This window comes from Nothobranchius furzeri, chromosome 11 (assembly GCF_043380555.1).
Source record: "Nothobranchius furzeri strain GRZ-AD chromosome 11, NfurGRZ-RIMD1, whole genome shotgun sequence".
Lineage (NCBI taxonomy): Eukaryota > Metazoa > Chordata > Actinopteri > Cyprinodontiformes > Nothobranchiidae > Nothobranchius > Nothobranchius furzeri.
Genome location: NC_091751.1, coordinates 2,189,984 through 2,212,320, shown reverse-complemented (window position 1 = coordinate 2,212,320; position 22,337 = coordinate 2,189,984). Strand labels below are relative to the sequence as shown.

At 41.5% G+C, this 22,337-nt stretch overlaps 1 protein-coding gene across 1 annotated transcript in view; it reads right to left on the bottom strand.

The window, feature by feature from the left end:
* Positions 1-160: 160 nt before the first annotated feature.
* Positions 161-22,337, bottom strand: part of hpca (hippocalcin) — a 61,558-nt gene continuing 39,381 nt past the window's right edge. Inside the window, exons 2-5 of the mRNA XM_015974274.3 lie at positions 16,236-16,397; positions 14,285-14,566; positions 7,289-7,394; positions 161-2,747 (exon numbers count right to left, since the gene is read on the bottom strand). Coding sequence (XP_015829760.1) covers positions 2,650-2,747; positions 7,289-7,394; positions 14,285-14,566; positions 16,236-16,331 — 582 coding nt within the window. The 5' untranslated portion in view covers positions 16,332-16,397 and the 3' untranslated portion in view covers positions 161-2,649. The remainder of the gene's footprint in view (positions 2,748-7,288; positions 7,395-14,284; positions 14,567-16,235; positions 16,398-22,337) is intronic.

Genomic DNA, 22,337 nt, shown 5'->3' with positions numbered 1-22,337 from the left:
GATGGAAAACCTGGGAGGTGTTGCATCACCTCCTGACAGGTACAGTATGTCGAGGACCTTCATTCTGAACCGGTGGGGTGGGAAAGTTCCCCCGTCAAACCAGAAATCCTTCCGTGTTTTCATCCCAGAACCAGAAATGAGGACGCTGTTGAACACACGCTGCAGTGAAGCACACAGGTTTATTTCAATATCAGGTCCAACATGAACATTGCATCCTTGCTTGAGGTTTTCATGCAACAGAAAACTATTTGGGAACAGTCGGGGAATCAGAGGGGAACGATCAGGCTTAATCACCCAACAAGAGATACCAGTTCTTCCGGAGGCAGTGAGAGTAGAAAAGGATTTAATGGGAGAAATGCTTATTTTTATCCTACAAGCAGAAGGCAGTGACTCTGAAAAATCCCCAAAGCAGAGGCGCGGCTGGTTAGGAAGCGCTTGTGCAAACATTTAGTACGAGATGACTTTAGCTCAGTGTTTATTAGTTGGATGCAGCGGCACTAGGGCAGCTCTCGGGTACACTTTGGGTGTTTCCATACACAAAATTTACCAATTTCTGATGTACTTTAAAGCAGAAATACAGAGTTTTGTTATAGGGCACCATCTAGAGGTGAAAATATGTACTGCACCTTATGCCCCTCTTCCTACTTCCATGATAATGATTGAAGCAATGCCTCTCATTTGTGAACACACACCTCTAGCCAGCCAACCATTATTATTCTCATCTTATTAATTCACACACACACACACACACACACACACACACACACACACACACACACACATACACACACACATATATAATTAAAAACTTGTCCTTAAGAAATTTAGCTAATTCTGCATCAGTTGAGGTACTTTCGCAAACGCTCACCCCTACTTTGATTGGCATCTGTACTTAAGTGAATGAGCAGTGCTCAGTTGAAATCGCATGGGGCTCTGTAGGACAGAGGCAGGCTTAGCAAAAAGCCAATCAAAGCAAAAAACACCACAGTACATGGTAAGAAAATCACTACAATGGATAAAAAAATTCCTACATAGTTTCCGAAAGAGGGAAAACTCCAGATTTCAGCTTTAAGTGGTACCTTATTCAGGGTAAAATAATGTTAATATCAGTTTTTCATAAATTCTGAAAGAAATACATTCTTATCCAATTTAATATCAAAGTATGTTGTAAAATGTTGAGAATTTGAGCACCTGGTTCAGAGCACTCATCTATTCTTCCGAGCAAGCACCTTTGTGGTGTCATGTCACCCAAAGTGTGTGCTACAAAAAAACACAAGATGGCAATGGCGATCTGACAGCAGTGGCAGTCCAGGTGAGGCATGTGAGAGAGGCAGTTGGTGACGAGGGTTGCATGAGCACACTGTTTCAGCTTTTCATTTATCCCCCAGATACCTTTCATAGTACCTGACAAATACATCTAGTGCTAATAGTATTCAAAACACCAATCCCTGTCGAGGTACTACATGTTGACATCTTGGTGCCTTCTTATCGTTTCACGTGGCTGCTGTACGCGCGCACACACACACACACACACTGTTGAGAAACAGAAACATAAACTATGGACAAGCCCTTAGTGAGTTTCCTGTTTACCAGAGGAGAGGGTTATTAAATCCTTTCTTTGGGGCTACAGACCTACAAAAAAATAACACTGTGTGTAAACAGTTGTGAGATTTGCCTTGTTTGACTTGTAGGATCATGCAGTAGAAGTGACAGAGTACAACTATCTACAGTTTACTGCTCAATAGTAAATATAAGGTACAAATTGAAAAACATCAACATAGTAATACTGTAGAAATATAACCGCACGTATACATTGTGTATTCACATGCACACACATTTGAACCTAATGCACAGCCGTAATTTTCAAATACATGTTGGCTTAAATGATATGTGCTACTGGTGCCGTTGATTAAATGCATTATGGGATGCCTTTGTTTTACTGGGAATTCAAAATTCTTCTTGATGAGCAAAATTCAACGATCCCAAAAGAAACTTTGTGGTTGTAAACTGGAATACCTTAAACAACATTTCAAAATAAAAGCACTTTCAAACTAATAGAAATGAACAAATTCATAAATAAAACAAGAAAGAAAATAATATATACAAAAATTTTTTAAAATCTTTAAGATAATAATCAAATGGGATCTTAGACCTTCTTTTCTCAGCGAAATTTCATATAGCAGTAAAATCCCGAGAATCCCCTCCAACCTCCCATTAGGATCAGATGAGGAAGCTATGCTACATGATACTGCTTCTCAATGCCAAAGAGTGTGTACCTTACGGTAAACGAAGACAGATTTACTTGATCTTATGATACAAGCAAACATACAGTATATACATGATATACATGTGTGTTGGAGGAGTAACCCGAGCCATCCATATGACAACACTAGAAAACCAGCCTAAGACACAGATAAGAGATGTCCAGGAACATTAGCAGGTGCCTTTGTGGACACACCTTTAAATTTACATGCGTCCCTTCATTTTCCCAAGAATTAAACTAAGCTGATTTCCACGTTTCTTCTTGGCTCCTCCACAAAACAACGATAAACAGATGATGTGAGAGATATGTGAAATATCATGCACTTAGTTTAGAAGCTTTCTGAGTAGCAACAGAAAGAATAGGAGGTCAAAACAGGCTGGGTGGGCTCAGAACTGGGAGGCAGAGCTGGGGTCACACTGGAGAAGCCGGACGATGGAGGGGTCACTTTTGGCACCTTTGATAAACTCCTCCAGGGATAATTTCCCTGTAAAACACATGAAAAAACAGACTGCTTTCTAGTAATCCATCACACATGTACATTGCATTTGCTTCATGTATATATAAGTCATTTTGTTTCCATGCAATCTGCATTTAACTCCATGTATGCCTCATATTATTTCTGTGTGTACAAAAGTTAGTTTTCTAGTAGGTCGAGGTTTAAGGGACTACAATTTGTTTTATAACATCACTGTAAAATAATAGGGAGAGCTATTTTAGGACAAGCTATATTAAATATAGTTGAAAAGGCAACATTTGTGGAATTAAAGTGGGAGTCAGGGCGTGGGTGGAGACTTATTTCAACCAGGCCTCCTGTTAGAAAAATACCTGGGAAGAAGGCGTTGCCTGGAGAACTGAGAGAGCGACACTGAGGCAATGATTGGCAGCACCCCTCTCAACCCCTCTGCGCACGCTCTCAGAGTTTCTCTTTCAGAAAAGAGTTGTTAACAAGCGTGTGCACACAAGCACGCACAAAGAACAGACTCATCACTCAGGAGAAGAACAGACACAGAAACTGACTCCAGGAAGAAGGATTGCCTGTTACCTCCATTAGAAAAAAGGGGGAAGACATTTTTCTTAAGGAGGCAAGCGGCTTCGAGCGCCAACGTGGCATATCAGCAGGTGAGTGGTTGAGCTAGGTGGAGGTGTGGCGAGACTCAGTAGGAATGTTTTAATGGGATAGGTAAGGCATCAGACAAAGACCAGCCCGAACACCCCTTATGAACAAAAATTTCCTCGCCTGAACGCGGGTCACCAGGGCCCCCCTCTGGAGCCTGGCCTGGAGGTGGGGCACCTTGGTGAGAACCTGATGGCCAGGATTTCACCCATGGAACCTGACCAGGCACAGCCCGAAGAGGAAACGTAAGTCCTCCTTCCTATGGGCTCACCACCTATGGGAGGGGCCAAAGGGTCGGGTGCAGTGTGTGACGAGTGGTAGCCGAGAGCCAGGACCTTGGGGTCTGACCCTCGGCTACAGAGGTTGGCTCTTGGCATGTGGAATGTCACCTCTCTGGTGGGGATGGAGCCTGAGGTTTTGTGTGAGGTTGAGAGGTTCAGACTAGATATAGTTGGACTCACCTCAACGCATGGCTCTAGCTCTGGAACCAGTTTCCTTGAGAGGGGTTGGACACACTAGCACTGTGGAGTTGCTCCCCTGCCGAGCAGGGGTGGGCATATTAATTGCACCCCATCTTGATGCCTGTATGTTGGGGTTTATCCTTGTGAACGAGAGAGTAGCTTTCCTCCGCCTACGTGTGGGGGTACGGGTCCTGACTGCGGTTTTTGCTTATGCACCAAACTACAGTTCAGACTACCCACACGTTCTGGAGACCTTGGAGAAGGTGCTGGAGAGCGCTCCTTCCGGTGACTCCCTCATTCCGCTAGGGGACTTTAATGCTCACACAGGCAATGACAATGAGACATGGAGAGATGGTGGTTGGGAGGAACGGCCACCCTGATCTAAATTTGAGCTGTGTTTTGGTATTGGACTTCTGTGATGGTCATGGATTGTCCATAATGAACACAATGTTCAGACATAAAGGTGTCCATATGTGCTCTTGGCACCAGGATACCCTAGGCCGCAGCTCGATGATCGACTTTGTTGCCGTTTCCTCTGATTGGCAAGCCGCATGTCTTGGACACTCGGGTGAAGAGAGGGGCGGAGCTGTCAACTGACCACTACCTGGTGGTGAGTTGGCTCAGACAATGGGGGAGGATGCCGGTTTGACCTGGCAGGCCCAAAGGTACTGTGAGGGTCTGCTTGGAACATCTAGCAGAGTCTCTTGTCAGAAGGAGCTTCAATTCCAACCGGTGACAGAACTTTCAAAGTTTTCTGAGGGAGGCGTGGGACATTGAGTCTGAATGGGCCCTGCTCCATGCCTCCATTGTTGAGGTGGCCAATCAGAGCTGTGGCTGCAGGGTTGACGTGGCCTGTCGTGGCGGCAACCCGCTAGTAGACACTGGCAATTAGAGATGCTGTCAAGCTGAAGAAAGAGTCCTATTTTGATATTTTTGGCCTATGAGACTTCAAAGGCAGCTGACAGGTACTGGCAGTCCAAGCAGAATGCAGCTCGAGTGGTTGCTGAGGCAATAACCCGGGCATGGGAGGACTTAAGTGAAACCATGAAGCAAGACTTCTGTATGGCTTTGAGGAGATTCTGGTCCACCATCTGGCACCTCAGGAGGGGAAAGCAGTGCACTACCAACACTGTTTATAGTGGGGATGGTGTGTTGCTGACTTCGACTCGGGACGCCCGTTATCACTGATTCTGGTCATAACGTTTATGGACAGGATTTCTAGGCACAGCCAAGGCGTTGAGGGGATCCATTTTGGTGGAATAATGATCAGGATTCTGCTTTTTACAGGTGATGTGGTCCTGTTGGCTTCATCAAACAGTGATCTCCAGCTTTCACTGGGGCAGTTCGCAGCCAAGTGTGAAGTGGCTGGGATGAGAATCAGCTCATCTAAATCCGAGACCATGGTCTTGAATTGGGAAATGGTAGAATGCCTTCTCCAGGTCAGGGATGAGGTCCTGCCTCAAGTGGAGGAGTTTAAGTATCTCTGGGTCTGGGTCTGGCCTCTTGGACGCCTCCCTGGTCAGGTTTTCCAGGCATGTCCAAATCGGTGGAGACCCAAGTGAAGACCCAGGACACGTTGGAGGGCCTATGACTCTCCGCTGGCCAGGGAGCACCTTGGGTTTCCCCAGGAGGAGCTTGCCCAAGTAGCTGGGGAGAGGGAACTCTGGGCCTCTTGGCTTAGGCTGCTTTCAATGTCAAAGATGTTTTAGAATTTCCTATGAATGCTGTTTTGTGAGCTGTCAAGTTTTGCATTACATGGTCACTGTGAGAGAAATATTATATTCCTATAGGAAGTGCTCCAGCCTGCAAATGATAAGCTACTTCTGGCCTCTGCATACAAATAACCATAGCTTTTTATGTATCATGTAATGCATGTAATACATCTGCTGTTGTCTCTACTATAAATTAATCCTTTGTCAATCTCTGTGGGAAAAATATCTCAGGCGCAAGTGAGCCAGAGCGGATATGAGCAGAATATGGCAACATGGCCGCCAACTCACCCAGTTTACAGTTTATATATATATTGGGGGATATTAGGCATGTTTTTGGTATGATAATGTCACCAGAAGTGTGCTCGGACCCAGTACAGTTTTAATGCTCGGCTACAGTGGTATGCATTCAAATGTTTCTTCTTGTAAGCACAGAAAAGACTTCGGGCCACTGTAAAGTAAAATGATTTTGACTTTAGTCTCAGAATTCTGAGTTTTTCTCAGAAGTCAAAAATTTAGAATTCTGAGATTAAAGTCCAATTGTTTTCTTTTTTCTATTTTTTCTTTGTTTTCTATTTTTCTTTTCTGTTCTTGAGTGCCATTAATTGTTTTTTTTTTTTGTATGTAAGAAACAAAATACTTAAGTAGTATTTTTAGGATTCATTTTTTACAGTGTCTACTTAAAAATTATTTTTATAAAAATATATTATTATGCTTTCAACAATGATCGCCAGATCAGGGGCAAAGTACTAAAATAAAGCTTGGGTGATCATGTTTACCTTAAATCTTGTTTTCCAGAGATTTTTCTATATCAAAGAAGACAACAATGCTCAAGACCGTAACATCAAATAGATCTAGGGCTAGAAAGAGTAACCACTTGTCTTGAACAGCAGGTAACAGAGGTAGACCCTTGAGCCAGATCTGACCAGCCTTTTCTCTCTCATCCACCCAAACTCAGAATTCCAACAAAAAGCTAAAGCTTCAGCCGTCCAATGAATGTAAGTATGATGACTAAATTCATTTTAGTCATTGTAATTAATTACTATTGTTGATTTTTGAGTTGAACATTCACTAATCAGCTGTGATTTTTGAGCTGTTTGCCTGCCATTTGCTTAAAGCTGTGCAAAATAAAATGACCAAACTAGATAAAGTATTAGTAGTGGACATCCCCCTTGTGTGTGGTGAGTTATTATATGGTGGTAAAGCATTGGAATTTTTGTGTCAAGACAGTTAATAGGAGGCTTTTATTGGTTGCCTTAACCCAATTAACAAAATAATACCCTTGTAAATGTTTTCTAAGTTACAGAAATGAACCTAGATCAGTAAAAAGTGCCAGAATCCATTACTTTGTGGATTATGAAGTTACACGCAGATCAAATGTACAAAAAAGTGTCAGGATTATCAGGGCGACATCCACGGTTAATGGGCGTGTCCATATATGTTATCGTCACTGCTTAGAACTACTTAGGGGAAACAATACGGGTGAAAAATGCTCAAATGAATGTGGACCGGGTCTAGACGTCTCCCCAACACCAGCATAAACAAATCTGTCCAAGATCCTGTACTGGCTAAAACTCAACAGGCGTGAGGGTTTCGGACCTGCGAGACAGAGAGCTGGCCTCGTGTGATCTCCGGTTGTGGCCGGCGAGATCGTGAGCTTGAAATCTACATAGTCTTATTTTTTCTGCAAATTCTCTTTTTTCATTCATTTTGACTCTATGAGACAGTTTTCTCCTCTCACCATCATTATTGAGGTCCATTTGTCTGAAGATCTTATCCGTCCGCTTCTCTGGCGTGGATTCATCCTCTGGCATCTTCATCACAGATGACACCATCTTGTAGATGGCCTGGAAGACAGAGGAAGCAAGAAGAAAGAGGAGGAGAGAGACAGAGTGGGTGGTGGCAGGACAAGAGAAAGCTAAGTGAATTCGAGCCAGCAGGGACCCATTAAGGAGACTCAGCAGGAGAGAAGTCAAACACAGCAGAGCTAAAAATCAAGACACCACAGCTCACAAGCAGCTAGTCCATGATTTGTGACATTTTTAAGGCTTGTGCAAGAATCAGAGGACGGTTCGTTACATCAAACCACAAGGAGCTTCGGGAGCTAATAAAGAGGAGGTGTTTTTGTCTGTACAAGGAGAGCTTACAGTATCGACCTGATGCTCCTTTATCGTCTCCTGTCTCTTGACAGCATTCAATTAACCTCCGTATGGGAGCATGAAAAGCTCCGGGTATCAGCTGGCATCAGTCACGGATATGAAATGAGTTTATGTGCCTATTCTTTCTCCTCCTTTGTGAGTGCAGGGTGTAAAACTGACCCTGGATCAGTGAAGCAGCACTGTGAGATAAAACAGCTCTCTCTCTCTGAAACTACGGACAAAAACAAAAAGAGCACACATAAATAATTACCAGTTACTTCCTTACATTCAGTGTGCACAAGGCACTAGAATTACTCAGGCATCTACTGTGATGCTCTACGTCACACGTGTCAGACACAAGGCCCGCTTATGTGGCCCATGAGATAAATATAAAAATATATTAAAACTGACCCGCTGGCCGATTTTACCGCAAATACTACAACTCCCATGATTCTTTGCGGCGTCAGCGCGGAGCCGACGCGCCCCCTCCGTTGTGTTTTTTCCAGCGCCTGCTGCTGGTCTCTGCAGCTCCGCTGTCTCGGGCAAACTACACTCCTCTCACTCAGCGCCGAGTTCACTCAGCTGTTTTCTGACGTTGAAGCCCAGAAACGGAGATTCTAGCCGCTCAGTAATGTGTTCATGACTGAAAGAGAAAGTTTTCCAGCTAACGTCCAGACAGAGCTGATATAACTCCAGCGAGCAGCGACACACTCAAACCAGCACGGCTCTGTGGTTGTGTTTCCTCCCCGACACACAACAACGTGGTCAAGCTGCTCAGACATGTTCAGCAGCACAAACCTATGTGAGCACCTGTTGTCATCTAATGTTGTCGTTATTATGATGAAGATGAACAAAACAACAGGAGTCTCCTCCTCAGCTCAGATCAACCCCATGATGCAGGTATCTGGCTGGAACAGGTGAGCATCACAGTAAACCAGTGGAGCAAACTGAGCTTTAAATATGTTGGTTTTATGCTCTTTTTCTGCTCCAAAACATGAAAGTTAACAGGTGAGATGTTGCATTTTCATTTAAGATAAAATGATATTTTATTTTGTTGTTGGCCCGTGAGAAAAGATTTAACCTACAGTAAACAGGAAGTGGAAAGGCTGCAGGTAGATGAATAGAATAGAAAATCCCTTTATTGTTCCTCAGTGGGGAAAGCTAGACGTCACAGCAGCGATGACACGTATTACAGGAGAAAAAAGGAGAATAAACAATAAGAAAAATGAATAAACAAGAAAACATAAATCCTGAATAGATTTTAAAAATGCTGATTATACCACAAGTAATGAATACCACTGATGCCTTTTATTTAAAACGGACTTGCTCGTGTGTAATTTGGTTATTCCACATTCAGTGTTATTGCAGAAATATGTTTGTTTCCAAATTTAAAGGTTCAAAATTGCATACATGTTGATAAAGAAAATGTGCAAATTTGCCGTCACTTTTTCAAAAAATATTAAGTTTGGCCCTCGACTCCGTCCCAGAGTTTCATTTCGGCCCCGTGTGAGTTTGAGTTTGACACCCCTGATCTACGTGAAACAATTAACTTCTACTCAATGATCATCTTAAATAAGAATTAAATTAACAAAAACATTCAAAAAAACTACTCACACACACACACACACACACACACACACACACACACACTGGGTAATTTTTGTGAGCCATTGTAATTATTAATAACGTACAGAATGACGCATGTAAAATATTTTTATATGTTTTTTAAATTTTTGTTATTTGTTTTTGTAAATAATTATTTGCCTAGGGAGTAAATACATTCTTATGAGTTTCTCTTTTAAAATGTTCACACTATATTTTTGTTCATCTCATTAACCCCTTACAATGATTTTAAAACAGGCCATATGGATTATCAGGATTAGTACCTTCATCAACAAACCCGCAGTATACAGTCTTATACAAGCCTGCTGCCCCCTGGTGGAGGATCTTTTTTGTCGGTTACTGTTATATTGTTATACAATTACACATTATAGTAAAACTGATCTTAATATAGTTTTAATAATAACCAGTGGCGGTTTTACCATTAGGTCAGTGGCCACCTGGGGCCCCCTTGTGTTGGGGGCCCCCTAGCCCTGACCGCCGCCAGCCCTCTGTTTATGCCATAATATTCGTATTACCAACCTGTCGCCGCAGACGGGATTGGACAGGCGCACTTCTCATTGCCATAATTCCTGAACCGTTCAAGATAAAATTCCAAATTCCAGCTGAAAATATTAAAAATGGGGCTTTTTCTGCATATACAATACATTACGGTAGCCACCGGGGTCTTGAGCGCAATGAATCACAACACAGATTCAGAGACGTGCTGAGTTTGTCATCCAAAATGCTCCGTTGTATAACCTTTGAATGGCTGATCAGATTCCAAACATTCCAACGGTTCCTAAAAGTACATAAAAGCAGCTTTCCAAAGATCTATAGCATGAAGCAATCAGAGTTATGGAAAATATCGCTACGAGGGGAAATCCTGCTGTACAGCCTGATTGAAACAGAGCACAGTGCCGCAGTGAAAGCGGATAACGGAACGGGGAAGCTAATTAGCATAAAAAGCCGGCAAGAAATTATGGAAATGCCTCAAAGAAAATCAACACGATCTACTAGGTGTCCCAGAAGGCTTATATCTGAAGACAGTGACCACGAAGGACAGATCTTCAGTGAACCAGGGTATGAATGTTTGTTCAGTCTTTATTTTTTATTGTTTTCTTTGAACAACTCCCAACTATTTGCTAATTGTAAGATTCAGCTTCATTCCAGCATTATTTATCTTTTTACAATAAATAATTGTCATGAGCCAGGGTGAGTACTCTGCCCATCATTTACCATCTTTGAGTTTTTACCTGCAGGAGAGGCAGCGCAGCTGATTCTCATCAGCCTGATCAGCGGGGCGGCTTTAAAAGGAGGACGGTTATCCTGACTCAACGCCGGATGATTAACTACTGACTGGTAGTCTCTAGCCCTTCGTAACTTTGAACCTCGTCTTTGACTTTGTAAGATTTTTTGAACTCGTTTTAACTTGAACTTGTTTCTTGGATACTCACCTCCAGGCTTGCTTCACCTCTGGATCCTCTCCCGTCTTGGAGAAAGGATTAATCACCGGTTCGCTGCCTGGACTCCTACTCCTCTCTGCCTTCCCGCTCTCTACCGTGATCACGCTCTCTCTCCGTTTCCTCGTAATCATCATCCTCTTCCATTCCACTCACCCACTTGGATTACTACAACTCTCCTCTGGATATCACCCCGGCTCATCTCCCCTCCACATTCATCCTGAACTTCCGCATCGTAAGTTCTGCCTACAAACATTCACTCTGGACTACAATTCCCAGTACTCACCTCTGGTTTTCCTGTAGTTGTCGCTTCCTGTTTTCACCTTCCGCTGGATCGCCAGTGCACCCTCAGTTCTCCTAATCATTTAATAAAATTATTGTTTTACCTTTTACCTCGCCTCCGAGTCTGATTCTGTATGTCTTGGGTTAGACACTTACCCCAAAACATGACAATTATATTTGCTAAAACAAAAGTTTTTGGTATAGCAGTGCACGGTGTGCAAGAGAAGCACCCCATGGCAGTGTGAGGTGTGCAGGACTGCCTGCAGCTGGAGAGAAACTGCTTCAAGGTCTACCACATCAAATAAAAACGTCTGAAAGTTTACAAAAATAAATGGTCTTAAAAACTGCTAAAAATGATACCAAGGTTCAAACTTTTTTAAGAATAGATGCATTTCAGTTCAAAGTTTAAATTCATTCCAAATTGTTTGCCCAGTAATTTTAAAGTTCCTGTTCAGTAATAAATGTAAAAAATTCTAATCTGTTTTTTGCTTTTTTCACTTTTAAGCTGATTTTTTTAAAGGCTTTAATAGAAATAAATTCTAAATACAAACCATACACTGAAAGCTGAGGTTGTTCTGAAAAAGGAGAAGAGTTACACACACTTTGCACAGACGGCCCTGTTATAATTATGGTCATAAGAGGGTTATTATGACGGCAATGTACAAACAGGAAGTGATTGGTAGTCATTCCACTCCAATCCAGTTGGTGGCGGTAATGCACCAAATTGTTGTTTGCCAAGTGCCATAAGACCACAAATAAGAAGAGAGGCGGGAGCGTTCGTAACAAATTCAAAGCGATAGTCAAACCATTAAGCATGAAATGAAGTTATCCTAGTGTCTCCAGTAAGAGAAAGAAGCAGCTTGCTTTAAAAGCTTTTATCTTCACTTCTGAAAGTGACGTCGTTTTTTGATGTAAACATCAAAAGGAAACAGAAAGGAAAAACAATGGAAAATGTTTAAAGGGAGGAAAACATAGACCAAAATGGAAAATAGAAAAAAAAAGGCTAAAGCACAGGAGCACTGACAGGAAAAAGAAAGTAGAGCAAATATTGAAAGCGCTCAAAGGGAGAGAAATACAGGAAAAAAGAGGACTAATAAAAAGTGAAAATAACTCGTGTCAGAAGAGGGGAGAGTTTCACAAATCCAGGTAAAAATAAGATCGTCGAAAATTTAGTGTAAGGGGCCCCATGTGTGTGTTCGCCCTGGGCCCCCAAATTGCTAAATCCGCCACTGATAACAGCCAAAAGAAAAAAATATATATATAAATATATTTATTTTCATTTTTTTCTTTCAAAACTAGATTAATACAATCTATATAATTAAAAGAAGCGTGGTCGTCTCTGAAGCAGGAAACATTGCCATGGTACGTTGTCATGGTGATGTTCCATCCAGCTGATCCGGTAGAGCTGTAGCATTGGCGCGTTCCCGGGACTCCGCTACCTTGCAGCCCAGACGTCGCAGATCTGGGATGGCTTTGTCTGCGCTGTTGGCTTCATAAGTCACATTGCTTAAGTGGTTGTCTGTGAAGCCGGAAACAGGTTCACAGCGCGAAGGCGCAGCTGGTCGTTGCACCGCATTCAAACGAGGATAACTGTCGTTATAAAGTGACTCTGTGTAACACGATTTTTATGTTTGTTTTTTAGGGTTGCAGTTAGGGTAAGGTAGGGGTAAGTTAGGGGTAGGAACACATATCAACATAACACCTGTTCAGTTTCGTGCGCTGTCTGCATCCGAAAATGTCCCTGCGGTGCAGAAGAAATGCAGAAACTCGGTGGGTACAGCCTGCTGTGTGTGTGTGTGTGTGTGTGTGTGTGTGTGTGTGCGTGCGTGTGTGTGTGTGTGTGAGAGAGAGAGAGACAAGAAAATCAAAGGCAGCACAGACCTGATGAAAAGGGCCATGGGTAACTGATCGCATCTTTTATAATGCCATGCCCCTTCATATAGTCCGTGTATGTGCACGGGCATGCAAACCAGTCATTATTATTTCATATTTCAGGCCTACACCTTACTGTTGACAGTGTGTGTGTGTGTGTGTGTGTGTGTGTGTGTGTGTGTGTGTGTGTGTGTGTGTGTGTGTGTGTGTGTGTGTGTGTGTGTGTGTGTGTGTGTGTGTGTGTGTGTGCTCTGTCTTCTCCATCCCCAGTGAGTCGTGGAGGATGGCTGCTTATACTGAGCCAGGATCCTCTGGAGGTTTCTTCCTGTTAAAAGGGAGTTTTCCTCTCCACTGTCGCTGCATGCTTGCTTAGTATGAGGATTGCTGTAAAGACTCTGACACTAGTCAGTGACTCGATGCGACCTGTTGGGTTCCTTATATAGGAAACTTTTTACCGACTGACTTGATGAACTGACCTGAATTGAAATGTTTACTGTGTGAAGTGCCTTGAGACGACTCTTGTCGTGATTTGGCGCTTTATAAATAAAAGTAAATTGAATTGATTATATTGATCACATGGGGAGTTAGTTGAGGGTGTGGTGTGTTGGTTTAATAATGAGGATAATAAGAAGAAAAGAAATGTACCAGCAGCTAAGAAAACCTCTCTCTCAGCACTCAATTACACAATGGTGCTCTCTATGGCGTAACCTCCATGAGCTTGAGGATAATCCTAGTATTCTGCACACACAGGGATCAACTCTGGTTAAATTTAACTTGCTAATCCATCAGTGTGAGCGCACACACATGCACACACACTCAACTAGATCAAAATGATACTTATTCCAGCCTTGACTACGGTGTGTAAATGATAGTTTGGCTAACTTGCAACCAGCTTGACTGCTGTCAGTTATGAAAAATCTGGGAAATCTCTGAATGATTACCCCTTTTAGAATAAAGTCAGTTGGTTTTATTTTAATCTCACAACCCAAACTGTGAGACTAAATTGTTACCCGCAGCTTCATGTTTACACCTTTTTATATAATCGGTGTGGACAAAACGTCTTTTTGAGCTGACCTACAGTTTGAATAAATGAGTCGGGCTAAACATAACCAATAATATTTCAGCCTGCCAGTAAAAAAACAAGAAACTGCACAACTGAATAGACTAAGGTTCACCTTTAGGAAGTAAGTGGTGAATGGCCTGTTTGATGTTTTACAATAAACCAGTCATTCAACCACCCGAGCACTGACAATTTAGAGGAACAAAAAAAAAAAAGATAATCAGATAAACAAAAATAGGAAATTTTACTTCTTATGGTTTGGACTTTTATACAATAAGAAAAATTCTTCCAAACAGGAAGTCAGAACATGAAATATCACTCACCTGTACGATCTCCAGCATCTCCTCACGGCTTATGTAGCCATTACCATCTAAGTCATACATGCTGAATGCCCATTTCAGCTTCTGCTCCAGCTTTCCCCGTGATGTGACACTCAAGGCTATGATGAACTCCCGAAAATCTATCGTCCCATCGCCATTTGTGTCAAATGTTCGGAAGACATGCTCAGCGAACTTGGAGGCATCACCGTATGGAAAGAAATTGGCGTAGATCTTCTTGAACTCCTCTACATTCAAGGTTCCACTGGGGCAATCCTTCAAAAAACCCTGAAATAAAGAAAACAGATTCTCTTTTGTGTGAACCTAGAATGTTCCATCTACTATATTTATACATACCTACATATATACATACATATACATACATATATATATATATATATATATATATATATATATATATATATATATATATATATACGTATGTATGTATATATACATACATACATACATATGCATATGCATATATATATATATATATATATATATATATATATATATATATATATGCATATGTATGTATGTATGTATATATATACATACATATGCATATGTATATATATATATATGTATATATATATATGTATATATATATATATGTATATATATATATACATATATATACATACATATATATATATACATATATATATATATATACATATATATATATATATATATATATATATATATATATACGTATGTATGTATATATACATACATACATACATATGCATATGCATATGTATATATATATATATATATATGCATATGTATGTATGTATGTATATATATACATACATATGCATATGTATATATATATATGTATATATATATATATATGTATATATATATATATATATATGTATATATATATATATATATATATATATATATATATATATATATATATATATATATATATATATGTATGGCATCTGGACTATACAGGTGTATGCTTTTATTCTTGGCTCATTCTGTGATCTTCAGAGAATGAGACCAGTGAGTATTTTATGCTTCGGTAATAAATATTACAAAAGGCAGAAATTTCTATTTTTCATTGTGTGTTTCATCGGTTTGGTGAAAAATTTCGATAACATCTTTTCACAAAAGCCAAAAAAGTCTGGATCTTGGAAGGCTGATGCAAACTGGTTATCTGTGAACTGGTCAAAGGGGTTCTCACATTGACAAGTGTGTATAAACCGGGGTTTCTACAACCAATGATAATGGTGTCGTTCATAACTGCAATGCTTGCATCATTGTGGAAAGTGGCTTTTGCCCAAGTGATACATTTGAGAATGACTGATGGCAACTTAAGGAAGAGGTTGTCTTTATGGCCATGCAGGGGTTGTTTTATGAAAAAGCCTCTCTGGCTTCTTCTGCAAAATAGCCTCAAATATCACACTAGCAAAACTGTCAAAATTGTTGGTAGAGTCCAAAAAACACTAGAGGAAGAACTGATACCATATTCCCCAAGGCCCAAATAGCGGCTCTGTGTGTACGCTCTATCTAGCACAGTGGTTCTCAATCAGTGAGGCATGCACCCACCGGGGGGAGGGCACGAGAAGGGGGCAGGGGAGTGCGAGACACCACCACCCCATTCCCCCTCCCCCCACTTGGAGATTCCCTGATGGAAATGCAAAACAGATGCCAGATACAGCACACTCCCACACCTGCTCTGGGATACGCTGACAACATTATCAACCCCACCCCGACGGAGAATACGTGCACCCCTCCTGCCACTTTTTGGGGGGAGGGGGGGTATTGTATTCTTGGGGGAGCTTACAGAAAATAGCTACTAGCTGGTTGTCCTGCACCCAGTTAATTAAGGAAGTAAGTACAGAAGAGAAGAAACTTATAGTACATAATGACCATGGGTAGAGTATGAAGAATTATTGTGTATGTGACTATATCTCTGTTTGTAGTGTGTAGAGCTTACCTTGTACCACTCCTGCAGCTCATGGTCAGAGAACTCCGTATTTTCTCGGAGGTCCTGCAGCATCTCTGGCCGCAGTTTGCTGTTCTGTTTCCCCATGGTAATAGGGCAGTTCTTTTTCTCCCCACTTAACAATTACTGCACTGGCCAGGTGCCTTTCCACACCTGTTGGTGAGAGATAAGAGATCGCAGTAGTTAGTGGTTAAATGTGGGTCCTGCAGTCCATTATTCAGAACAAAAATTAGATGCCAATATATTCATTTTTTAATATTTGAAGTCCAATAAATATTAAGAGATTCATTGACTTATTAATTTATATCGCACACAGTGAATGTTCAGTTGTCCTCGCAATCAATGTGCTGCTAAAACGTATATCTCGTTTTATTAATATATATATATATATATATATATATATATATATATATATATATATATAGTAACACTTTAGGGAACAGAAATTAACCATTAATTAGCTGTCAATTAATATGCATATTAGTGGACTACTAAGTCTGACCTAGTCATTATTAAGCTATTATTAGGTGTTTATTACCAACGCTGTAATTCTAATATTAACAGGCCATAAATTAAGAGTTTTATCAAAATAAGCCATTTATAATGGTTTGTTAACTGAAACTAAATGGTTTGTTGATGATTACGGCACATACTGATTAGTTCAAATCAATATGTGGCTTTTGAAAGAAGTAAATCAAGGGGAATAGTTATTCTGCATTAATAACCAAAAATATTGTGTTCTGGTATCATGTAAATAAACACCAAACTCCACATGTTAATAGAGCCTAAACAACAATCAATCAACCACTTAAGGCAAGAATATGTTCCCCTTGACTTACTTCCTTAAAAGCCACATATTGATTTGAATTAATTAGTATGTCCATTAATCAGCAACAAACTGTTTACTTTCAGTTAACAAACCATTATGAATGGCTTATTTTGATAAAACTCTTAATTTATGACCTGCTAATGTTAGAATTATATATTTAAAAAATGTATAAAATCTAATGTATTTAGTAATTATGAATTACAGTATTAGTAATAAGTGCTTAGATCAGTTCAGACTTAGTAGTCCACTAATATGCATATTAATTGGCAGCTAAATAATGATTAATTTGTGTTCTCTAAACTAAAGAGTTACTATATATATACACACACACACACACACACATATATATACATATGTATATATATATATATATATATATATATATATATATATATATATATATATATATACACACACACACACACACACACACACACACACACATATACCGTAAATCCTCTAATACAGGCCGGTATTCAATTAAAGGCCGGGTCTCCAATTTTGGCCGGTGTCGGAGTCAGCGGAGGTAAATAATGGCCGGTCTCTTATTGTGGCCGGGTGGAATGTGGTGACAAGCAAGTATGAGCGTCCCAGCGGCAGGGTTACAGTCCCCAAATCAACCAGCAGGAGGCAGTAGAGGTTCACGCGGACCTTTATTGGGCTTTTTCTTCAACGCTTTGTAACGCTACAGACACGATCCTCTATCACGCTCCTACCACACAGAGTCACGGTGTCAGTTAACCATGCTAATTCAACCCGCTCCACAGAACACACATCACCTTCCCTGTGGCTTACATAACACTCACACAACACGCAAATCAGCACATAGGAACTAGCAGAACGATGGGAAACACATATAACACAATACCCAGAATGCACCTGGCTTACAACCCCAGCCAGGTCATTACACTATCAAGTTCAAAGAGAACGTGCTGATTATGCTGCAGAACACTCTGGAGAGCAGCAGTAGGGGGTGTATGAACTAGTCAACTTCACTATACAGTAATCCCTCGCTACTTCGCGGTTCGTTCATCGCAGATTCGCTGCTTCGCGGATTTTTTCTTTGGAGCATTTTTCAGGGGGAATTCGCAGATTCGCGGTATTTTTCACTTCTGAAAATTGCCACGTCGCGACTGGTTTGTTACACTCCATAGACTATAATGGATTCTATTTGAAGCTGTGCTCGACACACGGGAGGCGACATCGCCTCTCCTCCATTCATTTTCAATGAGACATGCGCGACAAAGCGATAATCGCGGGTCTCCCTCCTGACAAGCGAAATGCGAAAAAAGTGCGTGTGAAATTTTGCGCTTGTGCACGTGTCGTGCACAGGCGACTCAGCGACGCGATCCCAGAAAGTTGAAATATTTTCAACTTTTCATCGCTGTCGCTCGGACGAGGACCAATCAACGGAGGTTTCATTCACTGACCAATGAGCGGACAGGATGCTCCATACGTCTCCGAGCAAACATGGAGGAGAAGTTGATACTTGCTGAGACAGATTTCCCAGAACTGTACAATAATTCTACCAAAGAATATAAAAATATTCACAAAAAGGCCGCGGCGTGGGAAATTGTTGGTGCCAGAATTAACACATCAGGTAAGTACTTAACAAACGCAAAACGTTTTAGTAAGTTTGTCTAGTACAATAGCAAACCTAACGAAAAAAATGCATGTATTTAACATACAAACTAATCATTTAAAACTTTCGATTTCGCCATGGAACAGAACGCGTAGACGGCTTTGCCGCTGACCGCGGGTCGCCTCCCGTGTGTCAGGCAATAAAAGCGACAGCGACGAATTTCGCTGATTGCGGTCATTTGTCGCCTCTCGTGTATCGAGCCCATAACAGTAATCAGCCTGATCTTATAGTTAGGTGAAGAGTGGATTCCAGGTTTTGTCAATCATCTGCCAGACTCCAAAGAATTGGATCTTATCCAAAAACTCGAACAAAATCATATCTAAAATAAATGTTGAACCGTCATGTTGCATCCCTCCCAGAAATGGCAGTGCACACAGTTGCAGCAGCTTGGTGCTTGCCCCTCTCTGGTGTTTCATTTTTATGGGTGCATCATGTTCATGATGACTCAAATCACTTTCTATGAAAGGATTAACAGTTACAGCCTGATTGACCATCTTAACATCAGAGTTTGTACCCAACAGCTGAGTTTCTACACTCACATGTTAGATTACCCATCCCAGCAGTCAGGAGGCAGACACAACATAGGAAGTCCAGGCTGAAAGGATACTGCAGGGCCAGCATGTTGGCGATGTTACAGAAGCAGCCACATAAACCAACACTTACCATCTTCCTTGAAAAGATTAGATCCCTTACTGGTAAGACAGAACCAATTTATAAACCTGGAGCCCACATTGCCTAAGGAATAGCTCCTAGTGGGGTAAGAGCAGGTCCTCACCCTCTAAAGTGTTCTATCATGAAGGGCCATTTAGTTATACACCTTGGTTTGTGCACAGGTCACATGACCAGCCTCTGTCAGCAATAGCAGGAGTCTTTTGCTGAAGCACAGATATTTTCAGGATGCAGTCATCAGTGGGGTCAGAGCTGAGCTGAGCTTATGATAGTCAGGCCACTCAAGTATTATTGTGCCAACGATGAGCCTCAGTTTGAGAAGCTTCACTCAACAGAAGCAGCTAGAACAGAGAGAGCTAGGGTTCACTTCCACCTTCAGCACTGACCCTGTTACAACCAGAAATCCATCATTCAAGAAGATTAAGATTTGTTTTGGTCCAAAAGGGAAGTTACACAATGAAAGTATTGTAAGTACTACTACAGCTTATGATATGATTATGATATAATAGGAAAATCCCTCACACTCTTTTTCCTTACAGTTTTTCTCAGTTGCTTTGGTGCATTTCTCACAACAGAATTAAACTTTGCACAACAGTTAGTTCAACCTTTTCAGACGACGATTTCTGCATGATGGCGCCTGTGTTAGGCTCGGCCTCTGCTCTGTGTGCTTCGTCACCACTTTCTCGCATGTTGGTGATCTGTTTGATTATATTTTTTGCCTTATCAAGTTTGTCAACAAACTGTGTCTCGGCTGTCAGTCAATACCATTATGATCGACAAACGCTTTTCCGTATTAAGGAGCATATGTTTGTGCCACGTCAGCACTGGAATGCTTGCAGCCCTCAAGCCGCCGTGGACGGAGAAGGAAGCATGGATCTAGAGCTGGAATCCAGTCCAGGCTAAGAAAACATTATGGGAACACATCTGTACGTAGTTGTTACGGCTGGAGCCTTTTTGTGTTGTGATTTCATTTTTTTGTGCATTTTATGTTGCATCTGAGGAGCCTGCCTGCAGACTATGTTGGCTCACCCTTGCTCCTCCCTGCACCCGCTGAGCTGGGTTTTCATCAGCCGCAAATTGTTTAAAGGACCAGCTGGAGCTCCTCACCAAAGGGGGACAATAGTGCAGAGCTGCCTTTCCTCTGGTCTGTTGTCTCCCACTTAGAACTTCGATATTGTGCTCTTACTGTTTGAACCTGTTTTGGTAAAAGTGGATTTAGATCCGTGGTGGTTAAAAGAATAATAGTCATCTTTTCTGAATTAAGAGAAAGTAAATAAAACCTTTGTTAATTTTCCTTTGTGTCACGCGTCCTCCATGTTACCCCAGGCCCCCTAGACACCTGGTTGTAACAGTAGTGAGTCCAGATTTGCAATAAGCAAGCGATGCCTCCGACCGGTGCCAGTCTATGTGCCACGATGTGGTCCCGCGGAGGTGCCAGTGCTGTCCCATGTGGTGCCACGATCGTGGCTCTCTGACCGGACTTTCCCGTCTCGACGTAGCCGGTTCCATACATCCCATGAGCGGATCCTCCGAGCTGTCCCCTACCAGGCGGAATGTGTGAACGGCGCCTGCTCTGCAGTGCGGTGCCAACCTGCCCAGAGCGCATCAGCGGCCCAGTGCGCGACAGCAAGGATCGCCCTGCTGAACGTTCGCTCCATAGCGAATAAAACTTTCATCCTTGGAGATATGTTTAATGAAGAACATCTGGATCTCATGTGTTTGACAGAAACTTGGCAGAGGGAACAAGATCACATGCTTTTAAACGAGCTGTGCCCTCCTGGCTGTTCTGTGTTTGGGACCCCGAGCGGCGAGGTGGCGAACTCGCTCTTATCTACAGGGACTGCTTCTCCTGTCGGCTTATGAACCAACCCTCTTACAACTCCTTTGAGCTGCAAATGGTTAAGGTTGGGAAAACGGACTCATTTTACTGTGTTTTAGTTTATCGTCCTCCGGGTCCTGCACGCAGGTTTTTAGATGAATTTTCAGAGTTCTTGTCCGGTGTTATTAAACTTGAGAATGTTTTAATCCTTGGAGATATGAACATTCATATTGATAATCCTTCTTGCAAGACAGCATCAGAGCTACTGAATCTCACTGAGTCCTTCCATTTTAAACAGCATGGGCCTGGCTCTACACATTCGAAAGGCCATACCTAAGATGTAGTTTTTTCTTTTGGTCTTAATATAGACCAGCTGAGGGCTGTGGATGTTCATTTTACTGATCACTGCTGTGTGTATTTTAATCTGTGTTTTAAATTAGAACGTAAACCTCATAAAGTAATTTCCCAAAGGTGAATTATCAATCAAACTGCTGTTGAAAATTTCTCCAATCTGTTTGAGTCAGAACGTTTTGATGGTCACAGTGATGCTGATCATTTTATTGACTCATTTAATAGTCACTGTTTGTCCCTTCTAAACCAGGTTGCCCCAGTTAGGGAACAAATATCTTTTTCTAAAAACACTATCCCTTGGATGAATGAAAACATCAAGCTGGTTAGAAGATATTGCCGTAAGGTGGAACGTTTGTGGAAATCTACAGAACTTGAGGTCCACAGATTGCATTTAAAAGAGTTGATCTCATCGCTCAACGAGTCGATTAAACAGGCCAGATCTTCGTACTTTTTTAACTTTGTGAACATGAACAGGAAAAACCCTAAAATCTTGTTTGACACCATCAGTAAAATTGTTTCACCGACGGCTTCCATGGTACCTGTTTTTTCTACTGTGGACTGCAACAGATTTTTAAACTTTTTTGTAAAATAAAGTTGATGACATTAGGGCTAGTGTTACTCCATCCCCTGTCTTAAATTCTAACATTGGTCACTCAGACAGCTTGTGGTCCTCATGTATTCCTGTTACTGCGGAGGACATACAAGCTGCTCTGGAAAAGATGAGGCTTCTTCCGGCCCATTAGTAGTTCCCTCATCACTGCTCTTCAAAGTTTGGGATGTTGT